At 39.2% G+C, this 19,705-nt stretch overlaps 1 protein-coding gene across 1 annotated transcript in view; it reads right to left on the bottom strand.

Moving 5' to 3' along the window:
- Positions 1-6,425: 6,425 nt before the first annotated feature.
- Positions 6,426-19,705, bottom strand: part of SH3BGRL2 (SH3 domain binding glutamate rich protein like 2) — a gene marked incomplete at its 5' end in the record, with an annotated part of 60,023 nt that continues 46,743 nt past the window's right edge. Inside the window, 2 exons of the mRNA XM_040474010.1 lie at positions 6,426-9,435; positions 12,625-12,705. Coding sequence (XP_040329944.1) covers positions 9,424-9,435; positions 12,625-12,705 — 93 coding nt within the window. The remainder of the gene's footprint in view (positions 9,436-12,624; positions 12,706-19,705) is intronic.

Genomic DNA, 19,705 nt, shown 5'->3' with positions numbered 1-19,705 from the left:
ATTCCTTTAAGCAGGTGTCGCTCACGAGTAGGACGTGAAGCTTTCTCAGTTGGAGGGTGAGGGAGGGACACCACAGGAGGAAGGCGGCTCTCCTGTGCGGTTGCTGCATAGTGGGTCACTGGTGTGGGTCTGATAGTGCTGCCTTAACTCAAGGCACGTGGCCCCAGAGCACATGGCCCCACATCGACCCTGAGCTCTGGCCTGGCAATAACCTCCCTGCAGCCTCCTGACATGGACACGCTCCAGGTCTTCGGTCTGCAGTGGCATCTCCACTCCCTCTGCAAGCACACATGCCTCGCCATAACTCGAGGTAGCTTCCTGTTGCGTGGTGACTGTAGACTTGGGGAAACCAGTGAACCTCTGTGCCCTCTAGTGAGCTGCAAATATAACTTCTCCAAGGAGCTCTGAGGCCCAGCTTCTCTTCCGAGTTTGTCCTTCCTTGGGTATTCTCCCTAAGCCACAGGGTACGATATGCTTTCCTTGTATCTGATAGTCACTCCTTTATCACTGTTTGGTGATTCTTTATATTTAACTTACTGTTTAAATAACCATGTGGTGTTTATCTCCTGGTTGGTAATGGACTGATAAACACATTTTACTTAGCAACTGGTAACTGTCAGCAGAAAGGACACAAGGAATAGAAGTTACTAGTGATACAATAAGAAAACTAGACTTTTCAGTTCATGGCCATGTTTTTAATTACCAAATAGACTAAACACATACTAAAATAGACTAAAACACATACTAATAAGCCATGTATTTTATTTGACTGAAAGGACAGGTTTTATATAACAAATTTATTTATACAAGTTAAAAAGGACATACACTAATTCCTCTCTCTCTTTTTATAATTCCTCTCTCTTAATAAACCTGACCCAAATCAAATGGTATACAGTAAAAAAACACTGGGGCGTCTGGATGGCTCAGTGGGTTAAGCGTCCGACTTCAGCTCAGGTCTCGATCTCACAGTTTGTGAGTTCCAGCCCAGCATCAGACTCTGCTTGTCAGTGCAGAGCCTGCTTTGGATCCTCTGTCTCCTCTCTCTGCCCCTCCCCCACTCATGCTCTCTTTCTCTCTCTCTGAAAAATAAACATTAACAAAATAAATATAAAAATAAAAATAAATAAAAACACCAAGAAAAGCAACTTCCGAGATAATAAACAGTGAACATTTACAAAGAGTTACAAAGAGTACCACACTTTCATCATCATGCAAACGTAAACACTGAGTCTCATCAAACTCACACACTGGTCTTAATACAGGATTAGAGACAACGGATCTGGTTTTTATAACATCGTATTTGGGCTTAACTGGTGACTGGTGGTTATATCAGTGAGATACCCTCACTGAAACAGGAAAGTGCTATTCTCTCCTTTCTCAGATGTTTACCAGGCAAAAGATACAAGCTGACATACCAATTAAAACAACAACAACAGGGGCGCCTGGGTGGTGCAGTCGGTTAAGCGTCCGACTTCAGCCAGGTCACAATCTCGCGGTCCGGGAGTTCGAGCCCCGTGTCGGGCTCTGGGCTGATGGCTCAGAGCCTGGAGCCTGTTTCCGATTCTGTGTCTCCCTCTGTCTCTGCCCCTCCCCCGTTCATGCTCTGTCTCTCTCTGTCCCAAAAATAAATAAACGTTGAAAAAAAAATTAAAAAAAAAACACAACAAAAAAATGACTTCCTAGCACACAGAATTCTTGGGCTTTGGCTGGACAGCTTATTTGGTGACTCTTAGTTCAACACAAATCATGCAAAGGATACTCTTCCAATCAGCAAAAAATTAGAATGTAAATTAGAACTATACTGAAAATATTACCCAATAAAAGGTTATTTGCAATGAGAATGCAATAAACAGTTTTCAGCAATGGTGAAAACATTGGGGAAAAACAGACCTTCACCAACATTTGAAATCTATTTTCTGCTAAAATTACCCATTTTCAGGAAGACAGCCAATTCTTTAGGTAGACACCACTTCCACCCAAATTCCGCTATCACAACTTGTCATTTTGCCTGCATATCCATCTAATTCCAGTAGTACCTCTGTCCACCCTCCCTGTAGATGTTTATGTTTTGGGGTTCTAGAGGACTGAGTCCTTATGGAATCGTCTCAGAGGTACCCTGGTCCCCAGATGAGTTAATGATAGGGAACAAGTTTCCAGTTGTCATTCAGCAACCACCCACAAGTCTGGATGCTGTAGTCATTTCACCTGCCAAATATGTAACTGTTAAAATTCTGTTTGCCCAGTCACCTCATGATGAGGCTGGGAAATCTGTCAATATTCAGTTTATCATTTATGATTGCCATAGTGTAATAATAAACACTTACTAGGCGTGTAGCATAGTACAGTGAGGGAAGCTGCAACTGGAGTCCCTCCTGGGGAGTAAAAATATTGCTGTCGTCATCACTTCTGCTACCCATACCAGTTGGTCATATCTGTGGCCAGGAGCAGATTGTTTAAGAGTGGTTTACCACTAAAGATAGGCAGGGAGAGAAAAAACGGTAAGTCTGGTCTAGGATAACAGAATCAATGCCAAATTACTGGTCTTTTTGCCCCAGCTATTGATCTCCGAGTCATCTTTGAATCTAGTTATAGGCTGTCCCAGAGCCCAGAATCTATATTTCAACCTAGTGATGTGATCAGTACATGGAATGAAATGGACTGATAATGGAGAAAAATACTATCCCAATTTAACAGACTTGGGATAATAACATCAACAAGCTAAGTCAAATTAACATGAAAAATGTTCATCTATAATGCATCTCAGACAAATTATGGAGTTATTCCATCCATCCTCAAAGGATAAATCCTACATAGGTATGGTAGTTCAAGTGAATGACCAATAATGATTCCCAAGGCAACACACAAAGCAGCTACATGAAACACAGTTGACATCTCTTGACTTGCAAATTCTCCTACTTAACAACTGTCACCATCAATTATTTCAATAACAAATAATACAGGTTTTCTCCAAAAATTATCTTGCTAAGAGTAGAAACAAGAAAATGGTTTCAAACCCTGGGCAAAGAAAGGCAGATCTTTTTCCTTAATACTCCCATTCTGTTTTAACATTTGGCAATGAGCCCAGAAAACTTTCAAAAAGCAGATTATCCATATATTCTTATGAGCTCAAATGAGTTTTACAGATACAGACAGTTAACATTTTAGGTAAACTAGGATAAAATCCTACTGATATTCATCACCGTTTTGCAGATTATAGATGCATCAGTATGGTTCATTAAATTCCCTCTTAAGAAAAAGAAAACACACACACACACAAACCACCATGCCTTTGTTCACAGATGTGAACCAATTCAATATGAGACACCAACTTTGTAAGACAATAAACGAGCAAGAGGTTGGATACACAGAGAGATGCCCCCATATTACAACACACACAGATTACTCCTCTTCACTACGAAAGTGCTTTAAGCTAGAAGGGCAAAACAGCAAAATGAGAAAAACATTTCTCTTGGCAGAAGGATGAGAAAATTCTATTCCAAAAGATGTTCACATTTTCTTTCATTTTACAAACGAAGGAAGGAGATATTTTGCAGATTTTGTAAATTCTATTGTAAATTCAGGTAAAGAGGCTGGTACAGAACAGTACTGTCCAATAGAACTATGACGCAAGCCATACATGTAATTGAACATTTTATAGTGGCCACCTTAAGAAAAAGTGAAATTAATTTTAATATTTAATTTATCCAAATATCCAAAATATTATTTAAAAATGTAATCAATCTAAAAATATGATAGTTTACATTCTTTTTTTCATACTAAGTCTTCTAGTATGCCCAGGTCCTTAGTCTATTAAAAATGCTACCTACTGGTCAGCAGAAGCCTCAGAAGACAAGACTACATTGTAATTTCTTGTTCTTAATACCCACCAGTTTATACACACAAAAACAAGATATACAGACAACACACTGGGTTATATTCACAGGATACAGATCTATCTCATTCAGCTTAAGGATTATTTAATTATGAGTACAGGTTCGAAAACAATCTCCTGTGACTTAAATAAACCTTTCTAATGTCCTTTTAAGTATAACATCATTTTGGCCTAGTGTTAAGTCTCTATATGTTGGTATACCAAGGAACTGTGCATATATAAATATGCAGTCTATATAAAGATTTCCTTTTGATAAAATCTTGTCACAGAAAACCAAATATGACATTAATTTGCTACCAAATAACTAGAATTGATGAGCCTTAAAATAGCTTCAGAGAAAGAACGCTGCTAGAGCATAATAGTGGTTTCCAAGGTATGTCTTCTCTTGGCTAATATGTTGACAAGCTGAAAATTAGCACACAATCAGAACACACAATATATACATTTAGCTTTATTTTTTCCAAATAGAATAAAATTTCACATGCTTTTCATACTTCTGTAAATAGCTTCAGAAGATTTTTCTACTCTAAATATAGTTTCTCTTTAATAGTTAAGTGTTAACTGATAAAAGGTAAGTATAAAGAACTTTTAAAAACAATTAAAAACAGAACACAATAGGAAAAAGGGTAAGAGACATGAAGAAGAATTTCCAAATTCCTACTTAGGAATTACCATAATAAAACATGTTCAACTTATTAGTAATCAAATATGTGCAAAACGAAACCACAATGAGATACCATTTTACACTTTCAGCTTGTCAAAAATTTGATTCTGATCATCCCAAACACTGGCAATAATCTCGAATACTGAAAATTCTAGGATACCAGTGAAAGTGTAAGTTGGTACCATGACCTTGGCAAACAATTTGGCCTTATCTATTAGAGTTGATAATGTGCTTTATTGTACGACACAGCAATTCTACTCAAGGTAATACATTCACTCTTGGGTATGTGCACCAGAAGTCATAAAAAAGAATGCTCCACTGCCTTTTTCTTTTTCAAAGAAAGATGTAGTTCAATATCCAGCAACAGGGAAAAATTTTGATACAGTCATACAACGAAGTAATACATAGCAGTGAAAATAAACAGGATACTTGTTACAAAATGATAATGCCCAATTGCAATGAACATACAAATGACAGAAGAATACAGTTTAATGCCATTTATTATTATTTAAAGGTATATACATGTAGGTAAAATGATAAAGGACAGAAAGGCTATGATCAACAGAGCTCAGGACAGGGGACCCACTCTCAAAACAGGGATGGGATAGGGCCAGAGAAGAGCACACAGTGCCTCAAAGGAGAGGCAATGAGCTGGTGGCAGGCACACATGGGTTTTTTTATTACTCTTTATGTTTGTGTGTGTGTGTGTGTGTGTGTGTGTGTGTGTGTGTGTGTGTTCTATTGCAGGAAATAATTTTTAAACCGGAAAGCATTCTAACAAACAAAAAAAATTGCACGTAATGTTTCAGAAGACAAACTGTCATCTGGAGCGCCATAAACTGACCTTGACTCTATCATTCACCACTTGTAGTAACTGCTGCTCTTGCTTCTCTGTTTCTCTCCTCCTTCAGGATGGAGACAGATAGTGCCACCCAGATAGTGCCCATTACATTCCAGGGGCTCAGCAAATGCTGATTGAAAGAATGACCAAACTAACCTGACCTGCATTTCTAGGAAGACCAGGGAAACGGAAATGTGGGCTACAAGTGGGCAGTGATTACTTTGGCTTATTTGTTTTCACAATTTAGCACATTTCCTGCAAACTGACAGCCTGTTCTCTTGTATCTTCTCCTTCACCCTCCTTCTGTCTTGGTGTTTAAGGTTTGAAATAGCTCAGAGATGAGATCAGCCTCAGACTTTGCCTTCAGAATGCTTTCTTCTGCTTTCAGAGAGGGCTGTATCAGAGGGGGCCGTGCTATTTAAGGGTTGCAGCAACACTGTACTTGGTTTTTTGCACCCAATTAAGGGAACAAATCCACCAATCCAGCTTCAGTGTATGCAGGAAACCACAGTCATCTGTTGGAACCAACCAAGGGAGCAAGAGATTTAATGCCGTCCTGGGTCACTGTTGGAGACGATTCTGTGATCACCTCCCAACACAAACACACAGAGGACCACAAACATGAATGTCTCCTCGAATGGTCAGATGATCCATCTGCATTTTCCCAAGTAACCCACAGCATTCAGGTATGAGATTCACAAATGGGGGTAGAAATATAGCATCCCAACAAAACAGGAAGTCTTCAACCAAATACAGAACTAAAATTAGAAAAGGTATAAGAAATGGTAGGGAAGGGGTGCCTGGGTGGCTCAGTCGGTGGAGCGTCCAACTTTGGCTCAGGTCATGAACTCGTGGTTCATGAGTTCAAGCTCTGCATCACGTCAGGCTCTGTGCTGACAGCTCAGAGCCTGGAGCCTGCTTCTGTGTCTCCCTCTCTCTCTGCCCTTCCCCCACTCACACTCACTCTCTCTCTCTCTCTCTCAAAAAATGAATAAACATTAAAAAAATGGTAGGGAATAAACACTCCATTTTCAGAATACATGTTTCCTGGAATTTATTCCTTTTTAATGCTGAATAGAAAATCTGAGATTTCACCAATGCCTTTAGAGACAAACACATACACACTGAAATCTAAAAACAATAATTATGCAGATCAAAGTAGGCCCTGACACTTAAGAAAAGCTGTTAAATGAAAAGCATTTCTAGAAAAAGCAAAATGCTATGTAGCAAAATCAAATTAAAATAAAAAAACAGAAAGAGGCTTTGGTACCTTTAAATAACAGAGGACAAAAATAAGTTTAGTTCATTATTAAATTCATGTAATATAAAAACATCTAGGTGTTTGAAGGAATCTATAAAACAGAAACAAATCTAAAGTGTATCAGAGCCTGAGAGACAAAAAAAAAATCTTCCTTTTATCCTCTTTGATTTTAATAGAACACCAGAATTTGGAAGAATTTATTTTCCCAACTAAATTTTCTTTTGGTCTGCATATACCTAGCAGGATGGCACTCTGTATTTGATCTAATTTTAAAATGGAATTTTATTTTTAGCAGCACATTTCCTTTGTCCCAATAAGCCTACTACAGGAAATAAAAATTGTCTTGAAATGCCTTTGATACTACATCTATGTCTCCAATATTCCCACCTAGTTCTTTCCTAGGTTTTCAAGACTGTGAATGTTCAAATCTAAAGGCAGTTAGTTAAAGAAGGGAACAAGAATCATTACATGTTTGGAATTTAGCTGGTAAAACAGTACAGTAAAGAAACAATATTCTCTGAATACAATGTGGTCCCAGAAGGCAATATGTCATTACTCTGCAGAGCCCAAGTATTGCGGTAAATGCCATACCGTGTGCTTTTACCTCACTCATAACAAGTACAATACCAGCCAGGACTGGTCTCTCCTAGTTCTGTGCTGATTAAAAAAAAAAAAAAAAAGGGCGGGGTGAGCATTAGACGACGTGTAACTGGTAGCAATTTAGCACTACTATCCATCTAGTCCGTTCAGGAGAGCCATTCTGGTCCTACTGTGACCACAGTAATTCAAAAGTTTCAAGATGAACAAACGTGAGTAGCTGTCTTAGTCTAGCAAATATCATGTTGATCCCACAACCCCAGAATTTCCCTCAATCTTACCAAGTTGGTTCTTAGCACTCACTGGGAAGAGAAGACTAATGTAAGTTAGCTCACTGTAGCATTAAACTTTGAAAATTGTTGATATCTGAAAATGAAAGTCTAGGTCTTATCAGAAGACTCATTTACTCAAACACAGTATCCAGTTGAAAAAAAAGTTTCCTGGATAGTCCCTGGGATTTAGCAAATGGAATATGACCTGGAACTTATTTAATAATGCCAACTAAACAGTAATACCCATAATTTCACAACAGCTTTCCTTGGAGAGAAAATCGTGGATCATGTATTTGTTCTAGTCAAGTAGAAATCTGTGGCATGCTTTTCTTCTGGTTGTAGTCCTGGGCTGCAAATCTCAGGCTGGGATTTCAGCTTTAGCATTCAACAAGTCCTTTAGAGTAGTCCACATTTAGTTAGTTGGAGGATGAAACAACACATGTGACAGGGCTTTCTTCTATTCTTTCAATTTCTTACATCCTGCTCAGAATCTGACCAACAAGTCCTGCATTGGGATGCTTAGAACAGCAGGATATTTTAGGCAGCCCTCTTGGAATTTATCCTATTTAAGACTGCTCATGTTTGGCAATTAAAAACTCTAAAGACTGTAAGCAGGGATAAGGATGGAGAAAAGCAGCCTCTGCCCTAACGGAGTAGACGTGTTCAGCATCCACTCCAAACGGAGTAGAGATTTTACATGCCAAGTACAATTCAGAGCTATTCTCTGACAGCCTCTTTCTCATATACACTGCTCTGAAAGCCCACTGGAAGCCATATATGGAATGAGAACATGTATCTACATTACTCTGAAAAATCTGGGACCGTACATTGGTCAGATATGTGAGCAAAGCTAGAGGTTCAATGAAAAGCAACACAGGAAAAAAATTAAACTGTACCACAATATTAGTATCTTTTAGTAAACCTCATCAAGGGTTCACAAAATATATCCAACCAAGATCTTCCTTTTCTCAAAAAAATATAATCCATTCACAAAATAGAATAAGCAGCTATTAGTTAGGGAAGCTGCATTTAAAAATATGCTATGTATGCATAAATAAGTTGCTAGAGCTGAAAATCCCTTCAGATAGGAGTCAGGTAATTTCCCTATAAATTTACTATCTAATTAATTTGTACACCTTCTAAAATATACCTTTTAAGCTGTCTTATATATTTAAATGAAATTTTTCTCTTGCAAGAGATAAAGAAGCCTATCTTTTACAAAATAGCAACTATTTTTATCCCTGTAACTTGGTCCCGATCACACATAGTTGCAGCAGTGATTTTTGGAAACATCTGTAGGAATTTGGAGGTATGGAAATAAGTGTCCATCACCAAAGGCGGCCAGAACATCTAACTTTTTCTATAGGTGCTATTACAAAGCACCAGAATCGTGACATTTGTGATTTTGCAGCAAATTTTTCAGCTCTTTGTCAACCAGCAAATCTTTCTTTCTGATCAAAAGATTTCTAATAGCCTGGCAAACTAATTTCGAGGATACAATCCAGGCAGCTTAAAGAGAGGCCAGTCTGAACAATACTGGCATCAAATACAGCCCAGGGCAGATCCAACATTTTCTCTCCAGTGGTCCCACCCACTTATTTTTCAGTCATTAAGGAAGCACACCTGTAACAGGTAAAATCTAGTACCTCCAGGTGAATGAGGCAGTTGCAGGCAATTCTGAAAATAACAAAAAACCCACCACAGTCCTGATTTGGTTTTAAGCAATCATGCAATCCCCCATTATACCCATGTCTTCCTAAAACACCTCTCCATGGCAAGCAAAGTTACTGATGATGCATGTGGCTTTAGTCACAGTGATGCATTAGGTAAGCAGGTGTGTGCTGAGTACCAGGGGGTGCTCCAAAATGCATCTCCGTCATCTTCCACTTGTCTTCTCTAAGATTCTGTCTATTAATTAAAAAAAAGAAAGAAAAAAGTCAGTTATTGCATTGGGTTGACAAGAAAATTAACGCTGGCAATGACATTTTAAATGTCAGGAATGGCGATGTTGGAAATCATAATAATCACCCCCATGTGATTGAGGAATGCAAATCCTAGGATTCAGGATCAGCACAGATTTATGATATCCCACCGACCTCCCACATATAAAAGTGGAAAGAAGCCACATGTTTCCAGAGACTGCCGAGACTGCAGAGGCACTGTTCCACTCGTACCCAGGTGAGTGGGGCGTGCATGGGTCCTCCACTCAGGGGGCCTGCAGAGGGCGACCATAGCTGAAGAACAGCACCAGCATGGCCAAAATATGCTGCCGCCCCAACTCCCCAAGTGCCACCTCTGGCCCTCCCCCCGTGACAGCCTTATGTTTCAACCACAACACAGACACCTGGCATAAGGCGGCTTCCGAGACCTGCTCTAGGGAGCTGGGGCTGCTCAGTGCCCAGGATTTAGTAGTTATGACATATTTTGAGGATCACCCCTGAATAGCAGGGATCCCAAAGCAGAAACTTCTCCAGGCCCTGCCTTGAGTCTATTTAAACAAGAAACCTGATGGTGTTCTACCCGAAAATTATTGGTGAAATGGCCTCCTTTTCTCCTAGGTACCATCTTAAGAAGTTGTGACGTTCTTTTCCTATCATCTCTCTTCTCTGTCACTGTGTAAGAACAATCACAGATGCTAACGGTGTTTTTATACGTTCCTTGGCAGGCTTTCTAGCCCTATTGTTTATGTACATATACTGCAGAGAGGGTAGGGAAGGAAAGGAGAAAAGAGGGCTTCCACCTTTTAGTACATTCTACCTGTGAATGCTCTGTCTAGGCCTTTGAGTGTGGACTGTGGACTGAGTGTGGACTGTGGACTGAGTGTGTACTACTATCAAGGAAAAAAAAAAAGGAGGCACCTGGGTGGCTTAAGTGTCAGACTTAGGCTCACATCATGATTTTGCAGCTCGTGAGTTCGAGCCCCGCGTCGGGCTCTGTGCTGACAGCTCAGAGCCTGGAGCCTGCTTCGGATTCTGTGTCTCCCTCTCTCTCTGCCCCTCCCCTGCTCACACTCTGTCTCTGTCTCTGTCTCTCTCTGTCAAAAATAAACATTAAAAAAAATTTTTTTAAATAAGTAGGAAGGGGGAAAAGGTTGAATTACTCTAAAAGATATTTTTCTTTCTCCCCTCTGCAGATAAAGTGTGAGTTGCTATTAACCATTAAGGCCCTGAACGATTCACGAGACAGGGTGGTACAAACAATGCACCATGGACTTATACTCTACTTCCATGTGCTCCTGCTCATAGGACTGAATAGGTGGGCTGAATGGGTGGAGTTGCCCAGGGCCTTTGGAATGATCTACTGAAATCAAGTAAATGTCAATGGCATCAAGACCAAGTTTAATACTATGACCACAAGTCATGTGAAAACGCATGTTTTATAGATCATGGGCTTTCTGAGAAATTCATGAGAGAATAAATATTTTTAAAGAGTAAAAAAGTCAGCCCTCAAGTCTCCAAGGAATTTACATCTTCAGGAAAAATGAGAACAAAGATGGCAAACACACAGTATTTTTTTTAAAGGTTTTTGCATAGATAATAATGTCCACTAGATTTATGTGTCCATTAGATTACTCCCACCCCAGTTTTTTCCAGTTCTTTGAAGATAAATCTGGATTGTTTAATATCTTTGGATGAGATATGTTATAAAAATACTACAATTTTCCTAACAAGTATTCCAATGTTCCATCTTTATAAAAATAGTTTTAAGAACCTTTAAATATTACGTGTGGGTTTTGCCACTGTTTAAAACATATGCATGGAAACCACCCACAACCATCTGTGGACTTACTAATGTAAAAACAAAGCAAGATTTCACATTGGCTCTGAACTGCAGGTGCTGGTGTATAATTTATATTATTCGTGGTCTCTGCTTTCCTTCCATAGGTGTTCTAGAAAGGGTACAAATCCTGGGTAGCCTCAAAAGACCTATTACTTACAGACATCAAAGTACCCAGTAATGTACTCTCATTTCAATTCAGTGTTAAAAATAGACGTTTTAGAATTCAGTCTCACTTGAAATACAGTCAAAACCTCAACTGCTTTGTATATAAAGATTGCAAGGGAAAACACACACAAAAAGTTAACATGCTGATCTCTGGGTGACGGAATAATGGGTGATTTTTATTTTCCACCCTAGACTTGTATATTTTCCTAATCTTTCTAAATGAACCTAGGCTACTTTCATGATCAGAAAAAAACCCAGTATTTTTTAAAGGGGGGAATAATCAAAATATTATCTTATTTCAAAAAGAAATACTATTTCTTATTTTGAAAGTGAATCTCTGTGCTTCACAAAGTTGTAATAATACATATAAATAACTTCTGGTCTAAACATTAGAAAAGCTTGAGCCTTTTATGTTCCATAAAAGACACAGGACATAATAAAGTAGCTTTAAAAAACATGTTGATTAGTTTAGGAACTGTAGCGTTTTTTTTTTCAAGTTGACCATTTGTTATTACAGACCATCTCCTTTCCAGTGTAAATGAGTTAAATGTGCAGAAAACCTTAAAAATATGGCTTTGATTCTGTTGTTTCAAAAAATGTAAATCTGCACTTTGAAACAGAAAGCACTTACTCCCTTAAATTCTTCTTGGAAAAAAGGGGTATAGATTATAAATAAAATAAATTATAAACAAAAATAAACTCTAATGTACAACAACAGTTGAAAATTGGAGGAAAAAAACAAAAAACCTGGGCTTCTTTGTGCGTGTTTACACTGGGCAGTCCCTATTGTGCATTTGAGAAAGTGAAACCTACAACTTTAGGAGACTACACGTGCATTCCCCTAACACCTTCAGTCTCAACCCCTAAGGACAATTCAAGAGAGATGAATTTTTTTTTTAATTTTTTTTTCAATGTTTATTTATTTTTGGGACAGAGAGAGACAGAGCATGAACGGGGGAGGGGCAGAGAGAGAGGGAGACACAGAATCGGAAACAGGCTCCAGGCTCTGAGCCGTCAGTCCAGAGCCTGACGCGGGGCTCGAACTCACGGACCGCGAGATCATGACCTGGCTGAAGTCGGACGCTTAACCGACTGCGCCACCCAGGCGCCCCAAGAGAGATGAATTTTAAAACAAGAGAAGATTTTACCTACCTTTGATGCCAATCGTGATTTCAGGCCTAAGAACGAATAGACTGTGTTGCTTTCCTTTGATTCAAAAAAACTGTCATAATCCTGGAAAAAAGAGGAAGAGACAACAAACAAAAGCAAATAATTATTGGTATGTGGTGCTTTTGAAAAATTCTTTATGGAAACAAAAAAAATGTACCATTGCTTCATCCAGGCCAGGGAAGAGCTACATAAATCTACTGGATTTGCTCTGCTTGAGCATAAAACTTCTCTGAGTATGATGATGAGGTAAGCATGTTGTTAATGCAAGGCCTGTGATAGGACTGAAATGTAAAACACTGACAACACAAGGGAAACCGGAACATGTTCCCTTTCTCTCATGTGCTAAACTAACATTTGTGTAAAATCACTCTAAGATTTTACTCTAGTGCATCAATAGGAAAGGCTGACTCCCAATTCCATTCTTGATATTTTGTTATCTAGGGCTTTAAAAAAATCACTGGGTAAACACAAAGCCATAAAGGTCTCCATGTGTCAATGCAAGTGCTTCTATTCTGCTTTTGAAGTCTGCCACATTCTTTCAGACTATGTCTTCAGAGAGAATAAAAAGATCAAATAAAAACTAAAGGAAAGCAGATTCTCTATAACATTTATCTTTGCTTCAGACCTGGAATCATTTTTCTCTTTCTACTTTTACAAGAGAAGCCATCAAGAAATTCTGACCAATATGTTCATCAATTGTTTCTTTTCAAAAGTTTGCATATGTGTTATTGTATGGTTTCTGAGTTAGTGTAAAGCAGTCTTAAAATCTGTAAAAGTCCCTTTGATAACTTGACCCTAAGGATAAATATTGCAAGCAGAGCATGATCAGAATCATTTTTAGCCATCTGCTATATAACAGGTGCCTTACAATCAATACTTCATTTAATCCCACCACAGACCACCAGGTTGGAGGCTGGCTCAAAGCAAAGAAATATTGTACCCAAGTTTGATAGGCAATCTGTGAAAAAGCTGAGATTTGGGGCCAATTCTCCCTGACACTGAAATCGATGCTTTTTGTCTTCTGTGATGCTTCTTGGCCAAGAGGAAGCCAGCTATGGGGCACCCTGTATACCAGAGTCATTAAGCCCTAATGAATCCACTGCTGAGCCAAGCCAATGGCATCACAAGTACTCCTGAAATCTGTCTAGCAATCTAAATGAGAGACCATGACTTACAGAATAAAGATCTGCTTCTTGCAAAGGATGCCTCAGTGGTGAACAATCTTTTAACTATTTCACTCTGTATGGAGGCTCTCTTGTTCAAATGCTTTAGCAGGTTGAGTCTCATGTGGTTTTGAAGGTAGCTTCATTTTCATTCATGATCATCTCAACCTCGGGCCTTACACTCAATGTTCCTTCTGAAGATCTTCAGGTGGTAGCTCCCTCTGCCATTTAGGATCTGGCCCAATACAGTTCACCTCTAAGACAGGCCTTCCTTGACATGCTAAGAAGGAGCAATCCATCTGAAGAGGGAGGCTCAGCAAAAACCTACTTCAAAAATGGCATTTTAAGTTGAAATCTGAAGGATACGTACAGGTGACCAAGTAAAGCACTGGAACAGGGGATTCAGGACAGGGAACAGCACTGATGAAGAGCAAAGCTGGCAGGTCTGACAGGAATAAGCACAGGTCAGACTATATAAAACCAAGAAAAAGATTTTGAATTTTATCTTAAGTATAAAAGGAAATCACATGTGGGTTCCAAGTAAGGGAGCAGAATGATCTAGTTTCCTTTAAGAAAATAGAGAATTTAGGGGCGCATGGGTGGCTCAGTCGGTTGAGCGTCTGACTTCAGCTCAGGTCATGATCTCACGGTTTGTGAGTTCAAGCCCCGCGTTGGGGTCTGTGCTGACAGCTCAGAGCCTGAAGCCTGCTTCGGACTCTGTGTCTCCCTCTGTCTTTGCCCCCTCCCATGCTCATGCTCTGTCTCTCTCTGTCTCTCAATAATAAATAAACATTAGAAAGAAAGAAAGGAAGGGAGGGAGGGAGGGAGGGAGGGAGGGAGGGAGGGAGGGAGAGAGGAAGGAAGGAAGGAAGGAAGGACGAAAGAGAGAGAGAGAGAGAGAGAGAGAGAGAAAGAAAGAAAGAAAGAAAGAAAGAAAGAAAGAAAAAAGAAAGAAAGAAAGAAAGGAAAAGAAAGGAAGGAAGAAAGAAAGAAAATAGAGAATTTGGGGTGCCTGGGTGGCTCAGTCGGTTAAGCATCCAACTTTGGCTCAGGCATGATCTCACAGTTCAGGAGTGTGAGCCCCACATTAGGCTCTGTGCTGACAGCTCAGAGCCTGGAGCCTGCTTTGGATTCTGTGTCTCCCTCTCTCTTTGCCCCTCCCCTGCTCTCACCCTGTCTCTCTCTCTCAAAAATAAATAAATATTAAAAAAAAATTAAGAAAATAGCGATTTTAACTGTGTGGAGAATGGCTCAGACAGGCCAGCAAGAAGGAAAATGGGGAAAAGTCAGAAGAGTACTGTGGTAAATCCAGGTAAGATGGTGGCAGCCTGAACCAGACCAATGATGGTGAAGAGAGAGAGAGAGAAATGCAGACAGACTGGAGACATATTCTATATTCTGGAGGAAGAATTTTTCGTCTATGTGCTGCTGAAGCGAGTAGAAGGAGGAAGAATTGATCATACTCGACTCTGGAATTGGGGGACAGAGCTAGGGAGAATTAAGACTTGGAGCAGCTCTAAGTTTTGTAACTTGATGGGAAAGACCAGAGAAAAACCAGATGTAAGAGTAAGGTTGAAGTGGAGTTTCAAAATGTTAAGTTTGAGAAACTATATGAGACAGACAATCAAGTAAAGAAGACACCAACGGGGCAGTTGGAGGTTATGAGAGTTTCTAGTGGCTCTAGGATATTACAGATTTCATAGAATTTTACAGAAAATTTTACAATTTTTTGTAAGAAAAACCACGTCACAATTAATACAGGTCTAGCAGAACTTCTGCAAAATCCTATGAACCAAAAATGTTATAAGCATTCTTTGCAACAATGGTATTTTCGAACAGTTGAGTACCATTTCACTGATCAGGGTTCAAGAAATTATCCTGTTTGGTGCATCCTTTCTCTGCCTTTAACATCACTATGGCAAGCAGGTTTCTTACCTGAATATTGAATTGGATCCTCCCAACAGTTTACAAATTGTCATTAAGGTAATTAACTCCTTCCAAAGACACAAATATAAGATTTGGTAATTAACTTTAAAAGCAGAAAAACTGAGGGGTGCCTGGGTAGCTCAGTCAGTTAAGCATCTATTTGTCTCAGCTCAGGTCATGATCTCTTGGTTTGTGAGTTCAAGCCCCACATTGGGCTCCATGCTGACAGTGTGGAGCCTGCCTGGGATTCCCTCTCTCTCCCTGCCCCTCTCTCTGCCCCTCCCCTGCTCACTCTGTCTCTCTCTCAAAAATAAATAAATTTTTTTTAAATAAAATAAAAGCAGAATAATTGAAAGGAAGTAATTTTTCTTTATTTAAAAAAAATATTTTTTAACATTTATTTATTATTAAGAGACAGAGCCAGAGCATGAGCAAGGGAGGGGCAGAGAGAGGAGGAGACACAGACTCTGAAGCATAGAGCCCGACCCGGGGCTTGAACTCACAAACTGCGAGATCATGACCTGAGCTGAAGACAGACGCTTAACCGACTGAGCCACCCAGGCTCCCCGAAAGGAAGTAATTTTTAGAGTTAATGTTGGGACAGTGCCTGACACACACCAGGTTAAGCAGATGAATGAGTTGTGTTTGCTAATTAATGACTGATGTTACATGTTTTAGGTAATCTCATATGAGTAACATAATTTGAGTAAACCCTATTTCTACTCTATTATGGGTTTTTAAAAATTATGTAAATTTGTTTTCTGATATTTAAAAGTCTGATGAATCTCAAAGTGTAAAAGGTTTAATAAATTATTTTTTGTCATATTTAGGCAGAGTAGGTGATGGATAATTTAAAATCTAGTATTTTTTTAATTGCTAATACCTCCTTTCAGAGACAATACATTAAACAGTATGACTGAAATAATTTAAGAGCAAAATAGTATTAGAAATTTTAAAATCATGTCCTATTAAAGCTGTAAGTTCTTATGCCCTTCGGCATTCCCCAATATAAGAGAAAGATCCACTTTCTTATCAAATCCATTTCACTTATCAGGCTTCTATTTTTAAAAAATATATTAAGACTCTGTACTGCAAAGTTAAAAGCATTATATTTTAAAAACCCAATATAGGGGCGCCTGGGTGGCACAGTCGGTTAAGCGTCCGACTTCAGCCAGGTCACGATCTCGCGGTCCGTGAGTTCGAGCCCCGCGTCGGGCTCTGGGCTGATGGCTCGGAGCCTGGAGCCTGTTTCCGATTCTGTGTCTCCCTCTCTCTCTGCCCCTCCCCCGTTCATGCTCTGTCTCTCTCTGTCCCAAAAATAAATAAACGTTGAAAAAAAAAAATTTAAAAAAAAAAACCAAAAAAAAAAAACCCAATATAAAGTTTCTAAATAGGCTTGCTGAATTCCTTATAGTTAAAGATGCTTTCTCTAAAGTGTTTGTAAATACACCTGCAAATTACACAATCAACCTTCTATAACTATAAAATATAAAGATCAGTTAAAATCATCTTTGGAAAAGGGTACAAACATACAAAGCATATTCAAGATAAAATCGCCCAGTTTTAGAAGCTGGAACATTTTTATCACACATAAGACAAAAGATGAAAAACTCACGTTGTTTTTAGTGCTAACTGCCTATGAAAAGAGAAATTTCTGGACTATATAGGTATGTTATCAACATAACTGAGCACTGGTACTAACAGACCATCTATCTAAATGCTGCAATTTTAAGAAAAATACGGCAAGCTAAACAGCTGTTAAGAAGTGGGAGGCGGGGGGAGTTTCTGTTACCTATACTTCTGTTTGCATTCCAGGAAAAACCAATGTTAAGAGAATTTATGAGCTCATGATAAAATTTACAACAGGTAAAATGCACAATGGTCTCATTCTTCCACAGAGCTTACTTAAGTACATTACCCGCACACCATGATTAGACTATTATGGACTAGACAAGCATTTGAGACAAAGACCTTAAAGTTCTTTGCCCTTTTAGTGTTCCCTAAGAGAACAGTGAGGAAACCCACAGCGGCCACGCTGTAAAGCTGTACTGCTTCCCACGCTTAGTCAATGACAAGTGACAGACTCATATTATTTCCACATGCCAAGGGCATATCCAAACAGGAGGCTGTGGGGAATAAAAACAATACAAGGCCTACAAGGAAACAGCAGCAATCAGTTCTAAATGAGCGAAAGCAAATCTGGTTTACCCAAAAGAAGAAAAAAAAATTTTAATTTTTTTTTAAGACTACAAGAATTACTGCTGCTGCTGCTAAAAATGGGCAGAGGCTCATTCTTCCTAAAATTTGTTTCAAGCCTGAGGGTAGCCTCTGAGCAGAATGTCTTGATTTAGTGGGTAAGGACTATTAATGCTATGTTCTATTTTATAAAATCTTGACATAGAAGGAAAAAATAGTTGACAGTTGCAATCCTGGTACAGTATGTAAGATGTATTGTCTGAAACAGCTTCATTCAGCAATTTCTGTGCCAAACACCAAATATGGGTAAGCCCAAAGCAGAGGATTTTAAATTTCTTTTTTTTTTTTAAATGTTTATTTATTTTTGAGAGAGACAGAGACAGAATGTGAGTGGGTTAGGGGCAGAGAGACAGGGAGACGCAGAAGCAGGCTCCAGGCTCTGAGCTGTCAGCACAGAGCCCAACACAGGGCTTGAACTCACGAGCTGTGAGATCATGACCTGAGCCGAAGTCAGACGCTCAACTGACTGAGCCACCCACGCGCCCCAAGGATTTTAAATTTCTAATTCATGTTTAACATTTCTTTTATTTCCTTTTTAATTTTTTTTAACGTTTATTTATTTTTGAGAGAGACAGAGTGCAAGCAGGGAAGGTACAGAAAAAGAGGGAGACACGGAATCCAAAGCAGGCTCCAGGCTCTGAGCTGTCAGCACAGAGCCTGACAAGGGGCTCAAACCCACGAACTGAGAGATCACGGCCTGAGCAGAAGTCAGACACGCCCAACCGACTGAGCCACCAGGTGCCCCCGATGTTTAACATTTCTGACCATACTAGTACAAAATAGCAGGGCAAGAGGATACATCTACCCAGGCACCAACTGAAACTGGATGGGGAAAAAACTTTGTACTAAACATAGGAAAAGGAACCAGCAATAACATTTAAAAAAATACCCAGAGGAGTTAAGTGAAAAGGCTAAAATTAATTAAGAGAATCTCTTGGCTATTGACATTTATGTCATTCTCCTTTAAGCCACAGGGATTTGGTAAAGTAGATACATACCCTCCTCTATGCTCACACAACTAAACAGCTCAATAGAGATACTAATATCTTTAAAACAAAATAAATATTAAGTATGTTTATATATTTTATAATAGTTATTACGGTCACAGAGGAGAATGTGGCTGCTATAATCTTTGCATGGGGGAGAAATGAAGAAGCTGTAAGAATGCAAATTTCTCTTCATCTTTCAAGGAAACAAATACAGTCTAATTTTTACATCAAGGAATATAGGTACAATGTGTATTCACACAGAGTGGTGGTAACTCAGAGAACTACAAAGAAGAACCTCACAAGAGAGGCTATATCTCATGGGAATCAGGGGAGGGCGCATATAAAGAAAGGGCAGAGGAAAAGTGTCTTTGCACTTTTGACCCTCTTTACTGTTGTAACACTGAGAGTATTAACATGCCCTTGGTGTCTTAATAGTTTTGTTTTCTTTTCATTAAGTCTAACTGCATACACTCAGAAAGAGAAACATTTTAACAGAGAGAAAACCGCCCATGTGGACACTATTTAAGATCTCCTATTAAACATGCAACTGGGGCAGCCTCAACCTGTCTGGATGAAGGTCTTCAATATTCACAGCACAAGCCATCGTTTTCATGAAAGACGTGTCCCAGGGATTCATCACTGTAGAATACTGCGGCAAACATCTCAGTGAGGTGAAAATGGGAAATTAAACATTTATAGACAGAAGAATAAAAACTACAGCTATACAAA

The sequence above is a fragment of the Herpailurus yagouaroundi genome, unplaced genomic scaffold (genome assembly GCF_014898765.1).
Source record: "Herpailurus yagouaroundi ecotype Mexico unplaced genomic scaffold, PumYag 139, whole genome shotgun sequence".
Lineage (NCBI taxonomy): Eukaryota > Metazoa > Chordata > Mammalia > Carnivora > Felidae > Herpailurus > Herpailurus yagouaroundi.
This window is presented reverse-complemented; position numbering and strand designations above follow the sequence as displayed.